We start from the raw sequence: 25,126 nt of genomic DNA on the forward strand, positions 1-25,126 counted from the left end.
TCAGGAGCTACATAATCCCAAGTGTCATTCTCTTAATGTTGTGTACTCTTCTTTCATAGAAACTTGCCATTTAGGATATGTGATTGCTTGCTTAAAAGTTGTTGATTCAGAAACAGTAGTTAACAAAGATGCATATGAAGAAGAAATTGGATATTTAATAGACACATTAGTCACATGATCTGGAAAAAGTTTGGGTTTTGAAATTCCTCTTTGTGCTCTAGTAATCATAGTTGTAGTAGAATTATGACTTATGAGTTTCAGAATCAGTAGAAATTGGAATGGATGAAGACTGAGAAGTAGTTGGAACAATAGAAGAAGAAACATCTGAAATTGTAGGCACAGGACATGAAAAATAAAATTGAGATTCATCAAAAATACATTCCTAGAGATATAAGACTTTTTGAAATAAGATTCTAGCATTTGTACCCTTTATGGGAAGGACTATAACTTAGAAAAATGCACCTTACAGAATTTGGAGAGAGTTTATCAGCTCTGGAATGAGCCAAATGAGGATAACAAATAGTACCAAAAACTTTTAGAAAGGAATAATCTGGAACAAAACCAAAAAGAACCTCAAAAAGAGACTTAAAATCTAGAATTCTAGTTGGTGTTCTGTTGATAAGATAACTAGCAGTAAGATAAGCATCATACCACATTTCTTTTGGGCAAGCATAGTGTTTCCCATTCCAGTAATGTGTCTATGCTTCCTCTCAGCAAGACCATTCTATTCTGGTATTTTAGGACATGAGATTCTTATATTAATACCACTCTTTTGTAAAATGGTTTTGAAATGCCTTTAACAAGTTTTGTTGCACCATCAACTTGAAAAAAAATTATCTTTGTTGAAAACTGATTCTCAGTATGGTTTTTGAAATGAGTAAAACATTGAGCAGCATCTGATTAAAGTTCCATTGGATAAATCCAATAAAATCTACTGAAATCATCAATAAAAACAATATAATATCTGTATCCATTTAAAGAAGAAATGGTTGGACCCCAAACATCACACTGTATTAAGGATATAGGTTTTTGTTCATGAGAAGAAGACAAGTGAAAAGGAAGCTTTTTACTTTTGGCTAATTGACAGGGATGACACAAAGATGAAGATAAAGGAGAGGTTAAAACAATCTGTTTTGTAGAATGAAATTTGTGAATAATAGCACTTGATGGATGACCTAACCTGTCATGTCAAACGTGAGAATGAGCATTCAAAGAAGCATCCAAATGAATAGGAAGTTGTGATGATATGAAAGAATCAGTAAGTGGGTACAAATTATTAACTACAGCTCCTCCAGCGTTGCATCAGATGAAAGGTCCCTAATTTCATAACCATAAGGAAAAAGCTTAAAGTAGCATGAATTATCTCTTATAAACTTATCCATTGAAAGTAAACTATGCTTCATGTCTGGAACTAAAAGAACTGTGTTGAGCCTAAAACTAGTTTGAGGTGCTTGAATAACAGATGTTCTAGTGGAAGTTATTTTTGGAGACTTAACATTGCCAACTTGAACTGTCTCCTTTCCTTTGTAAGTAGAAGTATGTTATAGAAGGCCCTCATTACCAGTCAAATGTGATGTCGCACCAGAATCTGCTAGCCATTGTGGAGTCTGAGATGTTGATGGTGCTGAAAAATTTAGATCTTCACCTGTAGTAATAAAAGCATGTTATTGTTGTGTCATATTTGTAAAATTATTGCCTGAAGAAGATGAAGGTGGTGGATAGTATCTAAAATGGCACCTACTTGCATAATGGCCCCTCTTGCAACATACCTGACGTTCAAATTGAGAAAAATCTCTCCTACCATTTGTAGTACCAGAAGAAGTAGCTTCAATATTTCCACTGAATTTTCAATTGGCATTTTGAGTGTTCTTGTTATTATAAGAATTACCACCTCCTGAATTTCTAGTCTTGCCTCTCCCGTAGCCATTACCATTACCGTTGTTATTAATATCATTTCTAGCATAGAATGCAGAAGAATTCTTGATATCAAACAAAGAACTAGTATCTTGATTTTGGTCAATGAGCCATTGTTCATGACTTAGTAATCTGGGCTTAATCTCAGCAAAAGTAAAAGGAACTTCTCTATTTTGTGCAGAAATCACAAAATTATTATTTTCCCTTCCTAATCCATTCAACACATACATAACTAAATTTGATTCACAGACATTCTCACCTATTGCAGCTAAGGAATCAACAATTCTTTTAATAGTTTGAAGATAAACAAGAATAGTAGAATTACCTTTCTTGCATCCATGTAATTGATTTCTTAGCATACTCTTTCGTGCCATGAATTAATTCTTGAAACTAACCTCTTGATAAGACCAAATCTTACGAGCTGATGATAAGCTCAATACATCACCAGAAACAGAAGGAGTGAAAGTTGCTTTCAAGCAACTCATTACATAAGAATCCGCCTTCTTCCAGTATACCCACTTAGGGTTCAGAAAAAGAACTCCATTAAACAAAATTTCTTTATCCGGTTCTACTTCTTCTCCATTGACATACCCAAACAAAGATGCAGAGTATAGAATGGATTCGAAATGATCACACCATACGAGAAAATTCGTTGAATCCAATTTTTCTGAAACAAAATTCTCAATATTCGTAAAAGGAACAGTAAAATTCCCCTCATTAACAACGGAAGTATGAACCATATTTCTTCTTCTTGTGTAAACAATCATAAATTGTGAAAATTTTCTGAACAGACACAAAGAACCCTAAATTGTGTTCTTGAAGATATTGATAAATTGAATCGAAAAAGGTATTTGAAAAAGTTTATTGAACCTGATTCAATGAGCTGCCATAAAAGATTATTTGAGCAGAAAAGATTATTAAAAAAAAATCAGAACCCTGAATCAAACCGAATGATACCATGAGAAGCAAATAATTTGATATTATTGAAAATATTTCAGACTTGATTACATTTTTTCTTACAAGCCTATTTAAGGCAAATCATTGAATATGTAAGAATTGGACAGCACTTGTACGAAACACACGGACACACTATAATAATCAAGTCAATAGTTGAATAGTGTTGACTTGAGACACAAACTACTAACACACTTCCGGTGTCTAATAGGTAACGTTCACTGAGAACCTCTTCAACATGACTATTTTGAAGCTGCAAACTAAGGAGGACAAATTGCTGGGTGGCAACAGGGTTTTTTCGATATTGATACCATATCTTTGAAAGATGAATGGCAAGCAGTAAAGACGAACACAACGTCTGCCGGACTTTTGAATTCAAAATGTGTAAGATTTCCATGGAATTTGTCTAGGACTCTAGGCTATCTGATAGAGAAGTAAACCATAAGTTTTTCTTTTATTAAAGAAGAATAAAATGATTACAAAGAAAAAGAAAACATGGTCCAAAAAAGACCATCGAACCAAAGCTAAAAAAGAAAAAAAGCAAGCCCAACACGCTGGGCTTACAAGACCCTAATCAAGAAACAAAAGCCCAAAACAACTGAAAATTAGCAAAATCGGTAGCAAATGTCAGAAGGCCATTCCATTTTTGTCAGAGATGGAGGTCAAGGTATGAAATGAAGAGCCTGACCTTGATGCAGATTAGATCCCTTCTTTGCAAAATGATCCGCTGAGAAGGAAGCTTTCTTGAGGTGAACAGTAACACAGTGACAACAGATAAAGAGTCTGACTGAATCAGAAAGTTTGAAGAGCAACCCACTCAATTGCTCTTATAATTGCTATGATCTCAGCCACAAAATTGGTAGCAAGACCAATGCCAGTGCCACCAGCTTCAGCATAAATGTACATAAAACCTTAAGTTCTTGAATTGACACTCAATTCGTACAGGCTAAAATGCCTTTTGTGGTTGAGAGGGTTAGCGATTTCGAAGTGTCTGACCAGAAAACAACTCTATCGTATTGGTTAAATGGCTTTTACTAGAACCATGATGGCACATAAACTGCTTCCTTAGCAGAAGCTAAGAATAAGTGGAACGGGAAGGGAAAGAGGCACTGACCTTTTGTGTTCTAAACTCATTTTCACCAAACTCCAGTCCGCTACACATTTTGAAATATTTTTCTCTGTCGTTACCACGAGGAAAAGCTCAAATGGATTTGATGATTTTTTTGGCTCAATCATCTTCTACTGCATATGATGCTGGCACTATTGAGATTTGAAGAGGAAAAGCTCAAATGGATTTGATGATTTTTTTGGCTCAATCATCTTCTACCGCATATCATGCTGGCACTATTGAGATTTGAAGCCTGTATGGTTTTTACATGTAATTGGAGTTCTGTAAAGATTGAATGTTTGCACAATTTTGTTTTCCTCTTTTATCTTTCTGCAGCTGAATACTGCTCAAGCCTGAGGCAGAAAGGCAGGGCATGATGCTGAAGCATATGACAGACAAGAAGACTAAGACATACTTATATCTGAGCGGCATTCAGATGATCCTTCTTAATCATTAACCGCTGCTAAACTGAACTTGCTCATTGAAAATTAACTCTTTGAACTATAGTAACCAGATCCTGTGTTTGTTTATAAATAGTCTCAATGTTATGCTGCTTCTAAAGAGAGCAATGATAAGGAGGTACACAGAAACTGCATGCATGGAAAATCCAGTATGACTATTATTTGTTAAAAGTAGCATGTAAGTTGGTGCATCAAGGGATGGACAGAGCAGAGAACCTTAAGAGAAGATAGATCACATAATTCACAAAACTCTCTTTAGCCAAAGCACGCATAATTGGTTGTTTCATCATATCAACCTCACTCCATCCACCTGTGTCCAAAACAGCACGTGGAGTCGTGGACTACAATCCACTGGTTTCAGCTCAATAACATCGATGTAAGAAAAATAATGTGAGCTCCAATGGGAATCAGTCCCACTGAATGCCATTCTCAGTCATTTCTTGAAACAGTCAGTCTTTAAAGGAAGTACCTATAATAAGCTCCTGCATACAAAGACCTCTAATCATAGTAGTACAAGTGACCTAGTGCTACAGTTTGTCAGTTCCGCCACAACAAAGAGGAAAATGGCTTCAAGAGAATTCTAACATTCATGGACTATGGGATGGTACTGTGGAAAAGTAAACGACATGAAGATAGTTCTGTAGGCAACATGACGTGAAAGGAATCAAGCAAGCAAATTTTATTATATAACTCTTATGTCTGTATTACAATTGTTTTCAAGTGGAAATGTTTACTTACGTAGACTTCAAACTTTACAGAATAAGTCAAATGACATCCACATGTTAGGGATGAGCAGTTAATCTGCTGTCCAGCTTTGCTCAACGACTTCGCGTACTTTTCTGTTGTAGTCCCGCTTGTTATCACTAAACATTCTTGCAGCTTCAGAATTAGCAGGAGAATTTGGGTTCGGGTCGCAAAGCAACGACTGCATAGGAATTAGAATATAGCACAACAATGAGTATCAAATTTTGCTGCCATAAAAATTTGCTAAAACTGGAAAGCGTAACTACAGGCTAGACACTGCTAACCACAACGTTTATGTTTTATGTTAAAGTTAATCACTGAGCAAGAAAGAAAAAGGCACCAAATTACCTGGATAGAAGTTAGAATAGCAGCTACATCATAAATAGGACTCCACTGATTCTGTAAGATATCCAAACAAATACTTCCATCTGCATAGACTGGATTGGTCGGACAAATGAAAAAGTTGGTAACGTGACAGAATAACCCAACACTTAGCAACTAGACTAAATCCAGCATAGCAAAAACATTTTCGACCAATTAACAGCAATTAAAAAGCAGATCATTTTCATAGTTCAATGAAGCGGGTAAATTTGAACATTTGGAGGCTAGGACCTCTAGTTCACGACTTACTATTTGGATGGAACATCCGCGAAACAAACCGAACTGTTGGTGGCTTATTTGGATAGTCCTCCGAAAACTGCAGAGACAACTTAAAGGTACCTAAAGGATTTAAAATAATATTATCATTTTACTATCATAACCAGAAGCACTGCTAAACAGATGGCAGATAAACCAATTCGCCAATGGAAAATTTCTATATAAAAGAAAGTAAGCAGTCTAATTTCAAAAGGTTTTGGATGGAGATCAATTACAACAGATAATATAAATAAGTTGACCAGGGATATGTAAATAACATAATGGATGAACGATCTGCAAGACAAACTAAAACTCCATATTCTTGATATGGAGTTTAACAACACTCACCTCCATCCCAGGGAGTATCATCTGGGCTGCAAATAAAACCAATTGAAGTTATAAGCGTGATTTTTTCAAAACTCCGACAAAAAGAGAATCAGCAGAGATAAAAGACCATAAGCAAAAGAAAGGTGGTTTCATCTTTTCCTTACCCAAATATAACAGCATTCCATAGCATTATGTTATTGTCCTGTGGTGCACCGCTGATGCCTGCTGGAGGATCCTGTTGCAATCTCTTGAAATCCCTCATCAACCTCTTCCTTGAAGGGGTCGACATCCTCACAGCCTAAGAATAACCATATAAGAAGCCAACAATATAATCAGTAAAATTCTCCTACCCCAACAACCTGATTGCAAATTCAGCCTGACTTATTCCATATATCAAAATTATGTGAACCTAAAGAAAAGAGCTGCTCCGGAATTTAAGTAAGAAATATGCTACCCCAACAACCTGATTGCAAATTCAGCCTGACTTATTCCATATATCAAAATTATGTGAACCTAAAGAAAAGAGCTGCTCCGGAATTTAAGTAAGAAATATGCTAGCATTTAAAAAGAAAGTGCACATACTGAAAATATTCAACATATTCAAACTTAATATCAATAGAAAGTTCTAATTAAAAGACAAACTTAATATCAATTAACCAAAACCATATTCAACATCTACTTTAATGTTACTCAGGTAACCGCTCAGATCAACATCGTGCTGGTCAGCACCACATTGACTTCACATCAAGTACATTTACTTTCGTTAATATTGAGTTCTCATCATTGCAACACAACCACCAAAGGTGATTTACAACATACTGTACTAAGGTCCGTAACACCAAGAGCAAAGAAATAGAAAGTTCAAATTTAAAGGAAAACTTAGCATCAATTAACCAAAACCATATTCAATATCTATTCTACTGTTGCTCAGGTAACCGCTCAGATCAACATCGTGCTGGTCAGCACCACATTGACTTCACATCAAGTACATTTACTTTCGTTAATATTGAGCTCTCATCATTGCAACACAACCACCAAAGGTGATTTACAACATACTAAGGTCCGTAACACCAAGAGCAAAGAAATAGAAAGTTCTAATTGAAAGGCAAACTTAGTATTAATTAACCAAAACCATATTCAACATCTATTCTACTGTTGCTCAGGTAACCGCTCAGATCAACATCGTGCTGGTCAGCACCACATTGACTTCACATCAAGTACATTTACTTCCGTATATATTGAGCTCTCATCAAGGTTCGGGGAGAAGGAAACAACAGAAAGAAATTGATGAAGAAACAACCACCAAAGGTAATTCATAATATATTGAGGTCTGTAACACCAAAGGAAAAACGAAAAAAGTTCTAATCGCAAACAACATAACAGTGCCAATTTATCAAAACCATATTCGTCATTTAATATAAAATGTTGCTCAGGTAACCGCTCAGATCAACATCGTGCTGGTCAGCACAACATTGACTTCACACCAAGTACATTTACTTTCGTTAATATTGAGCTCTCATCATTGTGATAAGTTTAAACCTTGGAGGTCAATAAAAAGGATTCACAGGCAGGAAGAAAAAAAACTGTAGAAAAAGTCAAAAAACTTGATGAAGAAACAGCCACGGAAGGTGACTTATAACATACTAAGGTCGACAAAATGAAGGGCGAAGAAATAAAAAGTTCTAACTGCAAAACAAGCTTCAAATCACCATTCAATATATCAAACCATCTTCATTATCCAATCTAATTACATTGTGCTGGTTAGCACCATGCCGACTTCACAAGAAGTACATGTACTCTCATTGAATTAAACGCTTTGATCTATATAGCTTAATAAGTTTGTAACACCGCAGCCTACAAGGGAAAAATGTTACTGAGAAACATAGAAATAAATCTAAACTAACAAATTTGTATCTGTTGGCTCAGGATCAACATGGTTGCTGGTTAGCACCATGATGGAATCGCATCAAGCACATAGATTTTGGTAAATATTGAGCTCTCATCATTGCAGCAATTTTATGTTACTGATTTTACAAAGCATCCAATAAGATTAAATAATGGCAATTACAGTACATGTTCAAATTAAAATCATTACAGAATTTTTTTTACAATATAATCTATCCTACCCTAATCCATCATCTAATCACTGTATCTATCCACCTATTAACACAAACTCTATCGAGGGTTTTCATCTTTCAAACAATCAACTAAATAACCAAATAGACCTAGTCTTTCACACAAAAAAACTAAATAGATTTGCTCATAAGAGAATAATAATCAAGAAATATTTGAAACCCTAATTAGCAAAAAAAATAATAAGGAACAAGAACAAATGTCTCACCGTAAGAAAAAGCTGTGAGAAAAAACTCCGATTCTTCTCAGGATCTAATGATTAGGGTTTCATACAGCTGCGGGGGAGATTAAGGGTTAGGGTTTTGTATTGGGGTATTGTCGTTAGCTGGTTCAACTTGAGCCGCCCCCTCAGTATCTCTCTCCTAAATCTGATTAGTGTGAAGATGCTTTCTACGATTTATAGTAGTCTTCTTTGCTGGCGCACTAGCTTTTAACTCTACTTGGAGGGGCCAAGCGCATTTTGCCAAGCGCATTTTGCCACTTTGTAGCTTATAAGAGCAAGTCTTATGGTGGAATCCAACCTATTTTAAGGGTGGAAAATTCATGGAATATCAAGTTTAATGACTTCCAAGTTGGGGTCTTTCATAGAAAATCCAAGTAGAGTTCCATGATTTAGTGGAATGGTCAGTGGAATCCATGGAAACGCTAATAAGAATAGCGGAAAACGCCATTAAGAATAGCGCCTAAAAGACAAAAAAAAAAAACGATATTAAGAATGGAGCTTAGCTCCATTCTTAATAGCGTTTTTTTTATCCGTAAATTTAAACTGAGTTGTTGAGAATCTATCGGATGAAAAAAAAAAACTACATTCTTAATGGAGCTAAGCTCCATTCTTAATAGCGTTTTTTTTTTATCCGTAGATTTAAATTGAGTTGTTGAGAATCTGACGGCTGAGAAAAAAGCTCCATTCTTAATGGAGCTAAGCTCCAATCTTAATAGCGTTTTTTTAGCGCTATTAAGAATAGCACTGAGCGCTATTAAGAATAGCGTTTTTACTATTCCACCGTTACACTTGCGCTTCCATCCATATTTCCAAGTGCTGAGGTGGCGTGGAAGATGGATGGATTCCACCATAAGACTTGCTCCAAGTCTTATGGTGGAATCTAAACTATTCCAAGTGTGGAAAAACCATGGAATGTCAAGTCTAGTGGCTTCCAAGTTGGGGTCTTCCACAGAAAATCCAGGCAAGGTTCCACGATTTCGTGGAATCCATCTGAATGCCAATAAGAATAGCGCTAAAAAAACGCCATTAAGAATTGCGTTTTTTTTTATCCGTAGATTTAAAATGAGTTGTTGAAATCTAACGACTGAGAAAAAAGCTTCATTCTTAATAGCGTTTTTTTAGCTCCATTCTTAATTGCGTTTTTTTAGCTCCATTAAGAATAGTGTTTCTACTATTCCACCATTACACTTGCGCTTCCATTCACAGTTCCAAGTGTTGAGGTGGCGTGGAAGATGGATGGATTCCACCATAAGACTTGCTCTAAATGTAACCAACCGAAAGAAAATTCTATTGAGCATGGGCTATGGTCCAAACTCTTTCACACGAAGGAGGACTAATTTAAAGGGAGGAGTGAAGCCATTATGGTCAAAATAAAAGAGAACACTAGACGGGTAACTATCCTCGGTTTGTAAAAAAGAACTTGAAATTTTAATAATAAAATGATGATTGGAGGGACAATTTAGTTTTAAAAGGATGAACTTAAGCGGGGACAGACCCCCGTGAGACAGTAAAAAACAGTATAGACGGGGGATTGTCCCCGTCGAACGCAAATTTTTATAATAAGTTATTTTCTCAAATAGGGATAGTCCCCGGTCTAGTGTGCACTATCAAACACTCGTTTGTATGAATGTGTTGGGGGTGGAACCGGGGTAAAAACTAGCAGCCTCTAATTAGAGCAAATTGGTAATTCACTCCTTCAAATGAATGAGTGACACTACCCATAGCCCTAGAGCAAGTCTTATGGTGAAAGGATTCCATCTTCCTCGCCACCTCAGCATTTGGAATAGTTCATGGAAGGTCCAGTGTAGTGGTAGAATCGTAGAAACGGTAATAAGAATAGCGCTTTACACTATCAGGATTAACGCTTTTTTCAGCCATTAGATTCATTTTAATCTACGGATAAAAAACGTTGATAAGAATAGCGTTTTATACTATTAAGTTAGCTTTGGGCGCTATTCTGATTTGCGTTTTTCGTCCTCTACAGCGCTATTATGAATAGCATTTTACGCTAATCTGATTATCGTTTTCGTGGATTCCACATAGCATCCCACGAAATCATGGTACATGGCTTGGAAAAACTACGGAAAACAACAATTTGGAAGCCACTAGACTTGACATTCCACAATTTTTCCACACTTGGAATAGGTTGCATTCCACCATAAGACTTGCTCTAGACTGAGTTTCCGTAAAAACCGTGCAATGCAGAAACTGAGTTTCCGTCCAGGTCGAAACGTTGACCTTGACTGAAATTTGTGTATAAACACTCAAAAAAAAAAAAAGGGTTTGGCATTTCTCCTTCTTTAGTAACTTGTTTCCCTTTTGTCTGTCAATCCAAAATATTTTATACCCTTTTTGATGATTTTGAAGATGGTTTAGTCTGAATTGTTGTGGTAAATTAATAGAGTTCATTACATAGCTATTTAGGTGGTTCTATTATATCTTTCAATTTTGAATTCCATCCACGAAAATCACCACAAGTAAGTCATTCTACCTTTAAGGTATCTTTTAGTTTTGAATTTCATCCACCAAATCACCAAAGTAAGTCATTCTACCTTTAGGGTCTATGGTGAAATTATTTTAATGATCTTGAAATTCTTGATAATAAGTATATTAGTTACATTGTATATGAGTTAATAACAACACCATAGCATACATATGTCGCAAAAAAATCCATGATTATTATTTGTTTTGTCATGTATCTTTTTATTAATGTTGAATGAAATGGTATAGAGAAATAAAAACTTAAATTGTTGTTTGCAGAGGTACATAATGATTCTAATGCGAGGTTATGTGGGACTTACATATAAAAATCAATTGGATACTTCAAGTGATGAAGAATGAACGATTTCGATATTGTTTACATAATTGTGTTTGCATGAACATAGGAATATTATTCGGCAACCGGTGCCTAAGAAAGTGCAGAAATGTAGTTTACTTCGGGTGTGGCATTATGCGAAAATGATGAATGACTATTTAACACCTAGAACTATTATACTTCAAGACAACTCAAACAACGTTTAGGCAAGAAGGAAGATCAATTCAACAAATTGTTAGGGAAATTACTTGAAGTGGATGAAGAGTGGCATCAACGTCCGGATACAACCTGTGTTATGGGGCATTCTCCACATATGAAATCAATTGTTGTGATGAAATGTTTGTGCAAAAGTACAACTATTAGTAGTGTCGATGACTACACTCGTTTGGGTGCCACAACAACATGTTATTATCTAAAATGATTTTCCCACATAATTTGCATGACTTTTGGAAAAAGATACTTGCGTCAACCTAATCCTCGAGATAATCAGAGGTTTATAGGTGATAATGCCGAACAAGGATGTTCTAGAATGTTAGGTAGTATTTGATTGTACGCAGTGGTCATGAAAGAATTGTCTGATAGCTTCGTTAGGAAATTATCGGGTAAAGAGAAACACAGTTATATGGTATTAGATGAGGTGGCATCATATGAGTTATGGTTTTGGCATGCATCTTTTGGAATGTTTGGGGACAAATAACGATTTCAATGTGTCGGTATACTCACCTCTTTCTGATAACATGCTCAAGGGTGTAGCACTTCCATGTAATTATGTCATGAATGATCACCAATACAACATGGGTTATATGTCATAGCCGATGGTATTTATCCAAAGTTGGCTACACATGTACAAGCTTTCAGTCAGACATTGGATGTTCCAGACATGGTAAGATTCAACAATCTACCTAATAATGGCTAAAAGAGGGGATGTTGAGCGTGATTTTGGATTGCTTCAAGGGAAATTTAAAATAAGCGGATCACCATGTAAGTATTGACAACAATATACCTAATAATGAAATATTGTCTGATTTTATGCAACATCGTTATTGAGCATAAACGTCGGGATGGGGATTGGGGTAAAGTTATTCTTGATCCAATTTTAGAGCCTAAAAATGATCATGGAGTTTTTATGTCAAGTATAAAAAACCTTGAAATGCACCTCCAGCTAAGAATTTATCTTGTTGTGCACATTAGAGCGCATCCTCGTGAAAGAGGGCAAGCATAACCATCAAAGTCGTCGAGTTTTGATGGTTCAGGTACAAAATACATGGTACAAGCATCATCATATGGATATATGATGATACAGACTTAGATGAAGTAGTTGTTACTGGTCAAAATAAAGATAGTGCATTTGATTATTATGGACAATACAATGAAAAAACCCAGATTATTATGAGTATGTAGATGAACATGTTTATGAAAATGGATATGTAAAGGAAGTGTATTTTGATGAAGATGAAAACGAATATGAGGATGGGATGAAGATGAAAATGATGATGAGGATGAAAAAATAGATGAATGATAGTTTTCGTTATGGTCGTTGCACTTTAAAACATGTTCAATGATGCCGCTTTAGGTTTGAACGAGTTTACATCCCTTTTTTTAGTTTCTTTAGATTTGATAGTGAAAGTGCTTTAATTTGATGAACATGTGGATGTTGCTTCAGTTTTTGTATTTTCCCTGAGTTTACTATCCATGAGTGATTAAAAAACATCATTATAAACCACATGATGTTCATATTTTTGCAGTTGTATGGTGACTTTTTCCAACCTCATTGTACATGATTTTCCGTTGTATTCTTTCAATCTCATCGCATAATATTTGCAGGCGTACGGTCATTTCTTTCAATCTCATTGTACAGGGTTTGCAGTCGTATCACTTCTTTCGATCTCATTGTGACAGCATTTTCTCCCGACCCTCCAGAGTTTAAACTTTTCATTAAAAACAATAAGTTAATTACTATTATCTTCAAGCGAAAAAAATAATTTAATTGCATAACTTACCAAATCTCCATGTGAAGAACCGATTCTACTTTGCCGACATATAATGTCAAGAATTGTCATAAATTCTCTCACGTCTGTTTGATTGCTTTCATCTTATTTTTTAAGGAATCAACGTCCCTTTGATGTGCATTTCTGTTCCGAGAGAGGAATACTTCATGAATACGTCTCCCAAACAGAAATGATGCTTGCGGCGCACCGAGAATTTCATTACTGCTCACATAAATGTATGCAACTGTAAGATCAATTTCGTCTTATTAAACAAAATTAAAAACCATATAAATTTGAATTAAGAGAAGAGATTTTGAGTATTAGTAGGATAAGAAAATCAAAGAACTAGATAAGATACAAAAATCAATGAAACTCAATTGTTTAGACGAGGTATGTTTGAGAATTAGAGTTCTCTTATATAGAGGAAAATTACAATTTTTTTGAGAAAATAGCCGTTGGTATCCGACGACGGAGAAAATGATAGGGTGTGAGAGAAGTGAAGAAAAAAAAAATATTAACCAAACGGATACTCAGTTTCCGTTAATATTGTTAGGGAAACTTAGTCTTTATATTGACCGAAAAACGACAATTGAGTTTTCGTGAGGTATCGTTTATCTTAAATGAAGAACATATTTGTTCTTCTCACTGGCGAAGCCAAGCGAATTCAGCATATTTAGTCTAAAAAGGGTCATAGTAGTTGGATTTTGTTATACTTAAGTTATAGGAAAGTGAAAACATCAACCATAGTGAAGTTAATTTTTGGTTTGTTTTCTTTCTTTTGGAATCATTTTAATCGAGGGGGAAAAAGATTTGAGGAGGGAAAAGAATTGGAATTAAAATGAAAAAGAAATTATAAATTAAATTTATATTTAAGTTACTAAATGGTCTCGTAAAGTTAAAAATTTACAAGTATGACATATTTTAAGACACTTGTAAGAGTAGCTAAAAAACGGAACTAAAGTTGCTTAAATTTTCAATTTGAGACTCTTATATGAGTGGAAGCATTAAAGACATATATATGTGTCTCGAACCCAAAAATCAATATGTCACAAGTCGGGTCATATGGTCTGTGTTCATTTGGAGATTTTTGAAGCTCGGTCAGATTATCTTTTTACCTGATAATTCTTGTATGCGGATTTTGTTTATTGGTTATTGAAGTTCACGGACTTTAGATCAGGAACAAGATCTATATAAATCACAAAGTTCTCTTCGTCTTAGACTTTGTGATTCCTCAAGATAGATGTTTAAACTTGTATTTGATTTGTTTGAATTTTCTTGAGAGGTGTTTAGTAATCCGTGTTTTTCTGCTAACAGAGTGTCAATGTTCCGAATTCGTGAGGATTGCTGGACTTTATCTATTGCAAACGGATTTCCAAACCTAGATTAAAACATATCAAAAGGGAAACCAAATAGGCTTGTATGCTAGAGGCAGATAGGTATCAAAAGTTTTCACTGAGGTTGAAGAAACTCTTAGGCTGTAAAGGACGTCAACTAAGGCAATCTAGTGCCCAAATTAAGAGTATTCGAATTCGTATATGAGATCAAAAACAATACTTTTTCTATGCACTAGATTGCCTTAGTTGACGTCCTTTACAACCTATTTTTCATAATCCTTACAATTCGAATACTCTTAATTCATATACGACTACAATGATCTTGGATATTGATTTTTGAGATCATTCAAGAACTCATCTACACAATCAGGTATATGGACCTTTTACCTATACACATAGATAAAAATCACAAAGTTATTTTTGTCTCATACTTTGTGGTTCTTCAAGATAGATATCTGAAAAGTATTCTTAATTGATTAGTTTAAGATTATTTTTGAGAGGTGGTTAAGAATTCAGGCTTCTCAACTAATTGAGTGTAAGTGTTCCGGATTTGTGAGGTTTGCTATCTCTTTTCATTGCAAACAGATTTCCAAGTATTGATCTTTGGTATAAAGGGAAATCGAATAGGCTTATCTATTAGAGGCAGATTGGTATCAACATTCTTCACTTTGGTTAAAGAAACTCTTAGGTTGTAAAGGACGTCAGCTAAGCGAATCAATTACGTAAAGCTTTGCGAGGTTTAATAGACGTAAGGAGCGCAGCTGTAAATGAATCACTTGGAGGGTGGATTAAGTCTCAATTACATTCCAGCCCGAAGTTTGATAGTAGGCTAGTGTCTATAGATGCTTAATACAATTTGGTGTTCAAATCTGGACAAGCTCCCAGAATTTTTTTGCTGTTGCAGTTTCCTTGTTAATATAAAACTTATAGTGTCTCATGTTTTTCCTTTTCTGTATTATATTGTCTATCTTTCTACTAGGATTTACATAAGTAGTACGTATTCAATTCTATTAGATATGTCCATATAATTAAGATCGATTACGAGACTCATTTCTTGTAGAATTCGTACCTTGAAATATAGATAACAAGTGTCATACTTGAGATAATTCAGATATGAATATTTGGATACGACTAGATTGATCTCAGATATAGATTTTTGGGATCGTCCAAATACTCTTCTTAACAATCAGGTTCGCGGACTCCATTGTCTAGAATTTTTTATTGAGAAGAGATACAAATATAAACTTTATATATATATATATATATACATATATATATATATATATATATTTTCAAGGATCATTAATTTGGTCTATTTGCATTTATATTAGGTTTTATCCATACAGGTTGCCGAACGAAAAATTTGGTGTTGAACTTGGTACCCTCTCCTTTTCAGTATCACATTTCTAAATGCTTGTGCTTGGTCTGTGAAAATGATATTTTTCTAACATTATATTAAAAAATGATTCAAAGACCCACATAAATGATTCAATAGTTTTTTCCACAAGTAAATTACAAATAAAACATACATCCCATGGTGATCGACGCCTACAAATGGAGCACAAGGCATACCATACTTAGAGATGTGATATCGATACAAATAACTTAGCCAAAAAAACTGTAATATATTTTTGGTTTAGCATTTGTGTCAACAAATTACAAGATTCGTTATTTCTGTACAACTTGTACTTTGTAAGAAAATGGTGGGTTTCTTTTTGCCTAAAATAGTTGAGAGCAACTTGAGCATCACCATATTTTAGATTATTAGATGAATGAGTGCATGTGTAAGCTGATGTTGTTCATCTTTATACTGCTTCAAAATAGAGATTAATACTTAGTACTTTATGTGATGTTTGTCGATGAATTGGTGGTAATAATACCATGTCATGTTTGTTTTATTTCTGAGAAATTAATACCCGACGATGAAATTATTGAATCATATGTGCAGGGTTTTGAATCGTTTTTTAGTCCAGTATTAGAAAACAATCAAAAAATCGCATTTCCAAATCACACACAAACAATCAACAATACTATACAACAAGTAATGCAAAATAATATCATTATTTAATTTACTTATGTATATATATATATATATATATGAATGCGGCTAAGCATCTTGCACATGTTTATGCGTCAATTGTTAAGCAAGATTTTTTGCCGTATTTTGATATACTTGTCATAAACATAGATGGTTATGTGTGTTTGGCGTTGTCTGTTGTATCACACTGCAAATTGCTTGAGTCTTGTCTGAAAATATGGGATGGTCTTTGGATGTTTTCCTAAAAAATTTGATAAGTTTCATCGATAAGTTAATGGTAGTACAATTCACACCATACGTGTTGGTCGGAAATGTTGTATTGATACAAATAACTGCACTGAAAAACTTGTAATAATTTTTTTGATTTAGCATCTGTTAAGCTTGGTTACTTCTGTCAACTTGTGCTTCGCAAGAAAATGATTGGTTATGCATGCCTCTAAAATAGTTGAGAAAGAGAGCATCTTGAGCATGAGTATCTTTTACATCAACTAGTTTTTACATTGTCCTGTCGTGTCCTAGAGTGACAGCCCTTAACATAAGTCGGTGTAGTAGGAAAAATTGGTAGTAATTACCCTTCTTATTGCTTAATCCCGTTTTAAATTTAAGTAGTCGTTAAAATTTGAAATGGGAAATGCATCCAAATGTAGAGTTGTTCCTGTTTAGGTCATGTTTTTAGGGTTTGTGTCATTTACTTAAAGTCCACTCTGTTAGAGCATAGCTCGGTCGACCTCGCATGCGTTGCTATCTCAAGCATGTTTTTCAATGTTAGTGATCAAAACTATGAGTCTTGATTTCTAGTCTACATAGCTAAGTCTCGGACTAGGATAGAAAAGTGTAATTGAGCTCAAGGACTTCATGGAGATTCATCATACAACGACGAAGATCTACTCAAGGAACCACGAAACTTCATCAACAAAAATTTATGTGGAGACTTGAACTTATCTATCACTCAAAAGTCTATCTCTTCTATCTCCTACTTCTTATGAGACAAAAGTCGTATGCTATATAGACTGGATCATACACATTTGATATTTCGAGCCGAGTATATCTCGCCTATCTATATCTCGAAATCATGTGTTGGTAAAGCGTTTCGCTTTGATCGGGTTTATCTTCACCTAATGGCGAAAGTCATATTGTTTCAATCACTTTGAAAACCGCTTTGACGAGAAATAGTGTAACAACTGTATAACGTCCTCTAAGAATGTTTCAATGGTTGGAATGAGAGTTTAGGTCTATATAACCAATGATGGATATAAGCATTGTGTGGTAACACATATGTGCATAAGTCATATTCCTTATCCGAAGTTTGCGAACTTTGTTGTGAGGAATTGGCTTTGCCAAGTCCGCGAACTGACGGAAGTTCTCTTGCCGAGAATTTCTGCTGGGATTTTCCAAAAACTCGTTTGCGCATTAATTCCGCGAACTGGCGGAAATCTCCTTGCCGAGATTTTCTGCTGAGTTTGGAAAACTCTGTCGGTTGCCTTAAGTCCGCGAACTTGATTGCGTACTTGAGTGGGTTATGATCTAAAGATGTGCTCTGAACATGAAACTTAAATTAATAAGGAATGCAGTATGCAAACCGTGGCTATAAAGTTCATGAGCCGATTCAAATCGAATCGAATCATCTTTGTTTTAATTCTGTCTTTTGTAGTTACATAAGATCTCATAGCAATTGAACAACTCTCTAACTAGTTCGTTTGTGTCAATTGAACTAGTTATGGTGAAGAAGAACAAGGTTAATATGAAATGCTAATATGGTTAAACTTTTGGGTTACTATGTTGAACCAACATACACGTACACGTTTGGGCACGGTTTTCACAAACCCAGTTAACGTATATCTCAAGTGTGTGTGACAATCTAAGTTTTCGATCTAACGGTTGATAAATATTAGCTTGAATCTAAATCAGGTTTTCATCTAACGGTGAATATGGGTTGCTTTGTAACTAAGGCAAAACCCTAATTTGAAGACTATATATAGGAGACACCTAGCATTGGGAAAAATGAATCCCCACACGTCTGTGTGATACTAGTGCGCTCGCTAGAGTCGATTCTCGTCTAACCTTTGGTTTTCTTCTCTAAAACTAGGTTAACACCTTAAAGACTTCATTGGGATTGTGAAGCCGTACTTATACTACTTTTATCGTAGTTGTGTGATCTGATCTTGCATCTTCTATCGTACGAGTACAATCTATTGATTGGATTGAGATCGTAAGAGTTCTCCGATAGGCAAGATAAAAAAGTCACAAACATCTTCGTCTCACTGTTTTTGATTCCTCGACATCCTCTTGTGTATTCAAGTAAGATTATTGAGATGTGATTGATTAATCTAGGCTGTTCTTCGGGAATATAAGACCGGGTTATCAATTGTTTCATGTTCACCTTGATTTCAGATCATAAGACGGAACAAAAACCTAGGGGTTTTCTTTGGGAGACATATTTATCCTTTGATAGACTTTTCTGTGTGAGACAGATTTGTTTATTATCAAGTCTGCGATTTTGGGTTGCAGCAACTCGTGGTTGTGGGTGAGATCATCTAAGGGAATCAAGTGCGTAGTATCATGCTGGGATCATAGGCATAGGAGTACAACTTTACCTTGGATCGGTGGGATACTGATTGGGGTTCAACTATAGTCCAGTCCGAAGTTAGCCTGGAGTAGGCTAGTGTATGTAGCGGTTTAATACAGTGTGCATTCAATCTGGACTAGGTCCCAGGGTTTTTCTGCATTTGAGGTTTCCTCGTTAACAAAATTTCTGGTGTCTGTGTTATTTCGTTTTCCGCATTATATTGTTTATCTTTATAATTGAAATAATACAGGTTGTGCGTTAAAGTTTAATCGATTAGATATCCGACCTTGTGGTTGATTGATTTCATTGATTAACACTTGGACATTGGTCTTTGGTACCGTCCAAGTTATTCCTTGTATTTGGTAAAGACTCGCTATTGTTCTTAGCTTGAGTAAAAATCAAATCAAGAGAGAGATATTAACTCCTTGAGATACTTTTATCTAGATTGAGTCTGACTGTCTAGTTGATTCTCCAGCAAAGTATTTCGGAGTTAGTCCATACAAATTGCTAAGAGAAATATTGGGTGGTGTTGTTAGACCCCCGCTTTTTCAATTGGTATCAGAGCAGGAAAACACACTAAGACCTCATCAGTCTATGTTTGTAGCGATCTGACTCTATGGGAAGAGGTGCTATCTCTACTAACGTACCACCAGTCTTTCATGGATCCAATTACTCATGTTGGAAAGTTGCTATGCGAGCCTTTCTTCAATCGCTTGATTTTCAATCATGGGTATATGTTGTTAATGGCTATGGTGCGCCCGTTGTTGCAGTTGGAGATATAATATTTCCCAAGAATATTGGTGAATATAGTCCTGTAAAGTTACTTGTTGCAAAGCAAAACTCCGACGGTTTGAATGTTATCATACATGCCATTACCCCAAGCCTTCTGCACCACGTGTCAAGTTGCAGTAAGTCAAAAGATGCTTGGGATATCTTAGAAAGTGTATTCGAAGGAAGTACCAGTGTATAGGAAGCCAGACTTCAAAATCTGAATTCCAAATGGGAAAATCTTCGCATGGCAGATAGTGAAATTATTGATGATTTTTATCACAAAGTGTCTGAAATTGTTAATGCATCATTTGCATTGGGTAAGACCATTTTTGAAAGGAAGTTGTGATGAAAATCCTCAGATCGCTGCCATCAAAATACGACTCTAAGAAGCATGCCATCATTGAGGGAAATAACCCGGATACTCTTTCCAAAGCGTCTCTAATTGGAAAGTTAAGAATTATTGACCAAGAAACAGGAAGAGCGTTTGCACTTAACGCTGTGAACGAAACTGTGATGTCTTCTTCTCACATGTCCTGGGCTGATGAATGTGATCTTTCTCTGATGGTCGAAGAAGTCAAGAGTTTAATGAAGAAGAGAAAAATGTTTGCAGGTTCTTCATCTTCTCTTTATGCCGACGACAACCCTCCGAATAACTCAGATGAGTCTCGTCCGTGTAATGGATTTACTGCACTTACTGTAGATTCGCTTTCAACTTCAAATTCTGATTCTGAACTTGAAATTGACTCTGAGGTCATTAATCTCCTTAATAAAGAGATTCTTCGTGAGAACCTTAGTCTTAGAGCCTCCTTGAGGAATGTTGAATCTTCTCTCCAGACGAAGAATATTGAGATTGAGCAACTCAATATTAAATTCGTTAAAACATTGTCTCTAAATGAAAATGAGATTAACTATCTCAGAGATGATCTGCAAAGATTTTCTGGAAGTTCTGACAAAATTGCAGCAATGTTATTTGGTCAGAAATCCTTTGGAAACAATCAAGGTTTAGGATTCAACAACAAATCAGCTAAAGTGATGGTGTCTGCAAATCAGGAAACAATGGTTGGTTGCAGTGTCAAACAGAAAAAATTGCTTGGTAACAAGAAATCCAAAATAATCTTCTCCTTCTGTGGACACTCAAACCATGATAAAGATACTTGTTGGAGATTTAAGAGGAACATCAAAAGGATCACCAAACTTCAAAAGAACATGCAACGAGTAAGTTTGGATAAAGATATGCCAAGGAAGAATTCCAGAAGAGGTAAGAAATCTGTTAGCACAACCTACGGTGACAAGCCACAGAAAAACAAAGGACGTGAGCGGTTGTCCCGTCCAAACACCAATTAAAGTGGTGATGTTTGCCTTATCATATCTAACTTTAGAAATATGAGAAGTGTTCCGAAAGTGGCTCAAGTCAATGTTTATTTCCTTGTATGTTTGATAGGAAAAGATTTCTCAAAATCTTTATAGGGTCTGTGCCTATAGATCTCTAGTTCTTGGTTGTTTTCTTCTTCTGTCATTTTGTTCTAATGGTTTCTGTAACTAGAGGTGTTACCAGAAAAGATGTAATGGAAGCTGTCAATGTACTTCTGTACAAAGGAACTTCCTCAAAAAAAATGAAGAAGAAGTCAACAATATTTTGAAAAGGTTCCTCCTCTAACAATCGTTGGTTTCTTCAATAATGAAAAAGAGTACTCAGTTAAATGTCTGAGGAAATTCCATGATACCTAGTGAAAAAGCAGGGTCTAACAACACCACCCAATATTTCGCTTAGAAATCTGTATGGACTAACTCCGAAATACTTTGCTAGAGAATCAACTAGACAGTCAGACTCAATCTAGATAAAAAGTATCTCAAGGAGTTATTATCTCAATCTCTCGATTTGATCTTTACTCAAGCAAATAGAAATCTTCGAGCCTTTATCAAAGAGAGATAGATAACTTGGACGGCACCAAAGACCAATGTCCAAGGATCAATCAACAACCAAAGGTTGGAATTCCAATTGATGATCACGAATGCACAAGCTGTATTATTTCTATTATATAAAATATAATGCGGAAAAGAAATAACACAAACACCAGAAATTTTGTTAACGAGGAAACCGCAAATGCAGAAAAACCCCGGGACCTAGTCAAGATTGAATACACACTTTATTAAGCCGCTACAGACACTAGCCTACTGCAAACTAACTTCAGAATGATCTATAGTTGAACCCCTACCAATCTCCCACAGATACAAGGTACAGTTGCACTCCTATGCCTCTGATCCCAGCACGACACTGCGTACTTGATTCCCTTAGCTGATCTCACCCACAACTAAGAGTTGCTGCAACCCAAAAACACAAACTTGATAATAAACAAATCTGTCTCACACAGAAAAGTCTATCAAAAGGATAAATTTGTCTCCCACAGATAAACCCTAGGTTTTGTTCCGTCTTTAGATATAAAATCAAGGTAACAGGAACCAATTGATAATCTGGTCTTATATTCCCGAAGAACAACCTAGATTAATCAACCACCTCTCTACAATCCTTTCTGACTATACAGGCGGTTTGTCGAGGAATCACAAACAGTGGGACGAAGATGTTTGTGACTTCTTTATCTTGCCTATCGGAGAACTCTCACGATCTCAAGACGATCAATCGATTGTACTCGTACAATAGAAGATGCAAGATCAAATCACACAACTACGATAAAAGTAGTATCGGTCTGGCTTCACAATCCCAATGAAGTCTTTAAGTCGTTAACCCGATTTTAGAGAAGAAAATCAAGGGTTAATGGAGATCGACTCTAGCAAGCGCACTAGTATCACACAGACGTGTGAGGATTAAGTTTTGCTCTAGATAGATGTCTCCTATATATGGACTTTCAAATCAGGGTTTTGCCTTAGGTACAAAGCAAACTCTATCCACCGTTAGATGAAAACCTGATTTAGATTCAAGCCAATATCTCTCAACCGTTAGATCGAAAGACATAGCTTGTCACACACACTTGGGTACACGTTTACTGGGTTTGAGAAAACCATGCCCAAACGAGTACACATATGTTGGTTCAACATGATAACCCAAAAGGTCAACCATGTGAGCATCTCATATTAATCATGTTCTTCTTCACCATAACTAGTTCAATTGACTCAAATGAACTTGTTAAGAGTTGTTCAATTGCTATGAGATCTGATGTAATTACACAAGACACAATTGAAACAAAGATAATTCGATTCGATTAGAATCGACTCATGAACATTATAGCCACGGTTTACATAAAGCATTCTTTAATAATTAATGTTTCATGTTCAGAGTACATCTTTAGATCATAACCTCTTAAGCTCACAAACAAGTTCGCGGACTTAAGTTAATCGGTTGAGTTTTCCAAACTCAGTTGAAATTCTCAGGTCGAGAACTTCCGCCAGTGCGCGAACTGCGTTCACGGACTGAGTTCGTGGACTTAGCACACAAACGAGTTTTGGAAACCCCGTCAGAAATTCTCGGTCGAGAACTTCCGTCAGTTCGCGGACTTGGCAAGCCAATTCCACAATCCTACCGATTTCTCTTGATCAACAAAGTTCGAAAACTTCGGTTCAAGGAATACATGGTTATATGATCTAAACTATCATTCCAATCATTGAAACATTCTCAGAGGGCGATATTCAGTCATGACGAACAACATACCTTTCTCGTCAGAGCAATTTTCAAAGAGATTGAAACTTTCATGACTTTCATCACTAGGTGAAGATAAACCTGATCAAAGCGAAACGCTTTACCAACACATGATTTCGAGTAAAAGATAAGCAATGAATACTCAGCTCGAAATATCAAGTGTATATGATCTAGTCTATATAGCATACGACTTTTGTCTCATAAGAAGTAGGAGAAGAATAGATAGACTTTCGAGTGATAGATAAGTTCAAGTCTTCACATACCTTTTTTTTGATGAACTTCCACGGTTCCTTGGTGTAGATTTTCGTCGTTTTCGTTGAATCACCATGAAGTCCTCGAGCTCAACTACACTTTTCCTATCCTAGTCCGAGACTTAGCTAATAGGATAGAAATCAAAACTTTATAGTTTTGATCACTAACATTGACAAACATGCTTGATATAGCAACGCATGCGAGGTTGACCGAGCTATGCTCTAACAATCTCCCCCTTTGTCAATTTTAGTGACAAAACTATTAATACATATGGAATACAAAAAATATAAACTTTAGTGGGTCCTATTCCATAGTCCAATCTTCAACGTTCCTTGAAATCTTCGTCCTTCTAAGTACTCCAATGATCCCAAAGGTTGTAAGTTTAGTATCACCGTTGTTGAAGATCCGTAGCTATAACAATGAGAGAAATCGAGATTCTCGATCATTATTATACAGTGTCATAGTATTATTATGAACATCAAAGTCCAATTGCATCACGACTTTAACAATAATACTATGGTGATATGTATCACTCCCCCTTAGTCAATACTCCATCTCAATCATGGAAACCATATGTATTTGTAGTGTGACCTACAATATTTCTCCCCCTTTTTGTCAATAAAATTTGCAAAGGTACAAGAATGGGTTCATAACGAAATTTCTACTAGAGACATTTCATGACCAAAAGAAAGACAACATATAATCTTAATTTAGATGCAATCTTATATCCGAAGCTAACAACATTCATCAAGGAGTTTTAAGACGCAAGATAACCCCTTTAAAATTTCACAGCCGCACTCCCCGCAAGATATTACCATTAAGCACAAGTTCAAAAGAACTCTCCCCCATTTGATGTCATTCCCAAAGGAACAACAAGAGCGACCTTAATTTCGAAAGAAAAAAAGGATTTTTATTTGGACATTAAAAACCATGTGAATGATCTTTTATATCCAAAACTCAACCAAAATACTCACAAGAAAACCCATGAATATTCTAATTGAAATACGCAAGTAAATCAAAACCACAAAAGTGATCAATTTAATTGAAAGTTCTCAACATAAGTAAACTCACGGAGCAACAGGCTACGACTAAGTTAATCATATGGAGGTGACTAACTTAACCGTTCAAGTACTCAACATAAGGGAAACCTTACGGAATACGTGACTACATTAACCAATAGAACATGATAATATATCCGTTCATATACTCA

The 25,126-nt window shown here is 35.6% G+C and overlaps 1 protein-coding gene and 1 pseudogene across 1 annotated transcript; both read right to left on the bottom strand.

The window, feature by feature from the left end:
• Positions 1-5,092: 5,092 nt before the first annotated feature.
• On the bottom strand, positions 5,093-8,683 carry LOC113331131 (ubiquitin-conjugating enzyme E2 2). Its single transcript, XM_026577890.1, has 6 exons — positions 8,486-8,683; positions 6,309-6,442; positions 6,166-6,191; positions 5,812-5,901; positions 5,530-5,618; positions 5,093-5,362 (listed from the first exon to the last, which is right to left on the bottom strand). The coding sequence occupies exons 2-6, from the start codon at positions 6,431-6,433 to the stop codon at positions 5,234-5,236; spliced, it is 459 nt and encodes a 152-aa protein (XP_026433675.1). The 5' UTR covers positions 6,434-6,442; positions 8,486-8,683; the 3' UTR covers positions 5,093-5,233.
• Positions 7,068-7,170, bottom strand: LOC113331678 (annotated as a pseudogene).
• Positions 8,684-25,126: the final 16,443 nt, after the last annotated feature.

The sequence above is a fragment of the Papaver somniferum genome, unplaced genomic scaffold (assembly GCF_003573695.1).
Source record: "Papaver somniferum cultivar HN1 unplaced genomic scaffold, ASM357369v1 unplaced-scaffold_125, whole genome shotgun sequence".
NCBI classification, from domain to species: domain Eukaryota; kingdom Viridiplantae; phylum Streptophyta; class Magnoliopsida; order Ranunculales; family Papaveraceae; genus Papaver; species Papaver somniferum.

Bases quoted from the DNA above. Each gene is read 5' to 3' on its own strand.
- LOC113331131 (XM_026577890.1), bottom strand. From the start codon at position 6,433: ATGTCGACCCCTTCAAGGAAGAGGTTGATGAGGGATTTCAAGAGATTG. The intron at 6,192-6,308 runs GTAAGGAAAAGA...TTTTATTTGCAG, and splicing joins TGGAATGCTGTTATATTTGG to CCCAGATGATACTCCCTGGG. The intron at 5,619-5,811 runs GTAAGTCGTGAA...CGACCAATCCAG, and splicing joins GCGGATGTTCCATCCAAATA to TCTATGCAGATGGAAGTATT.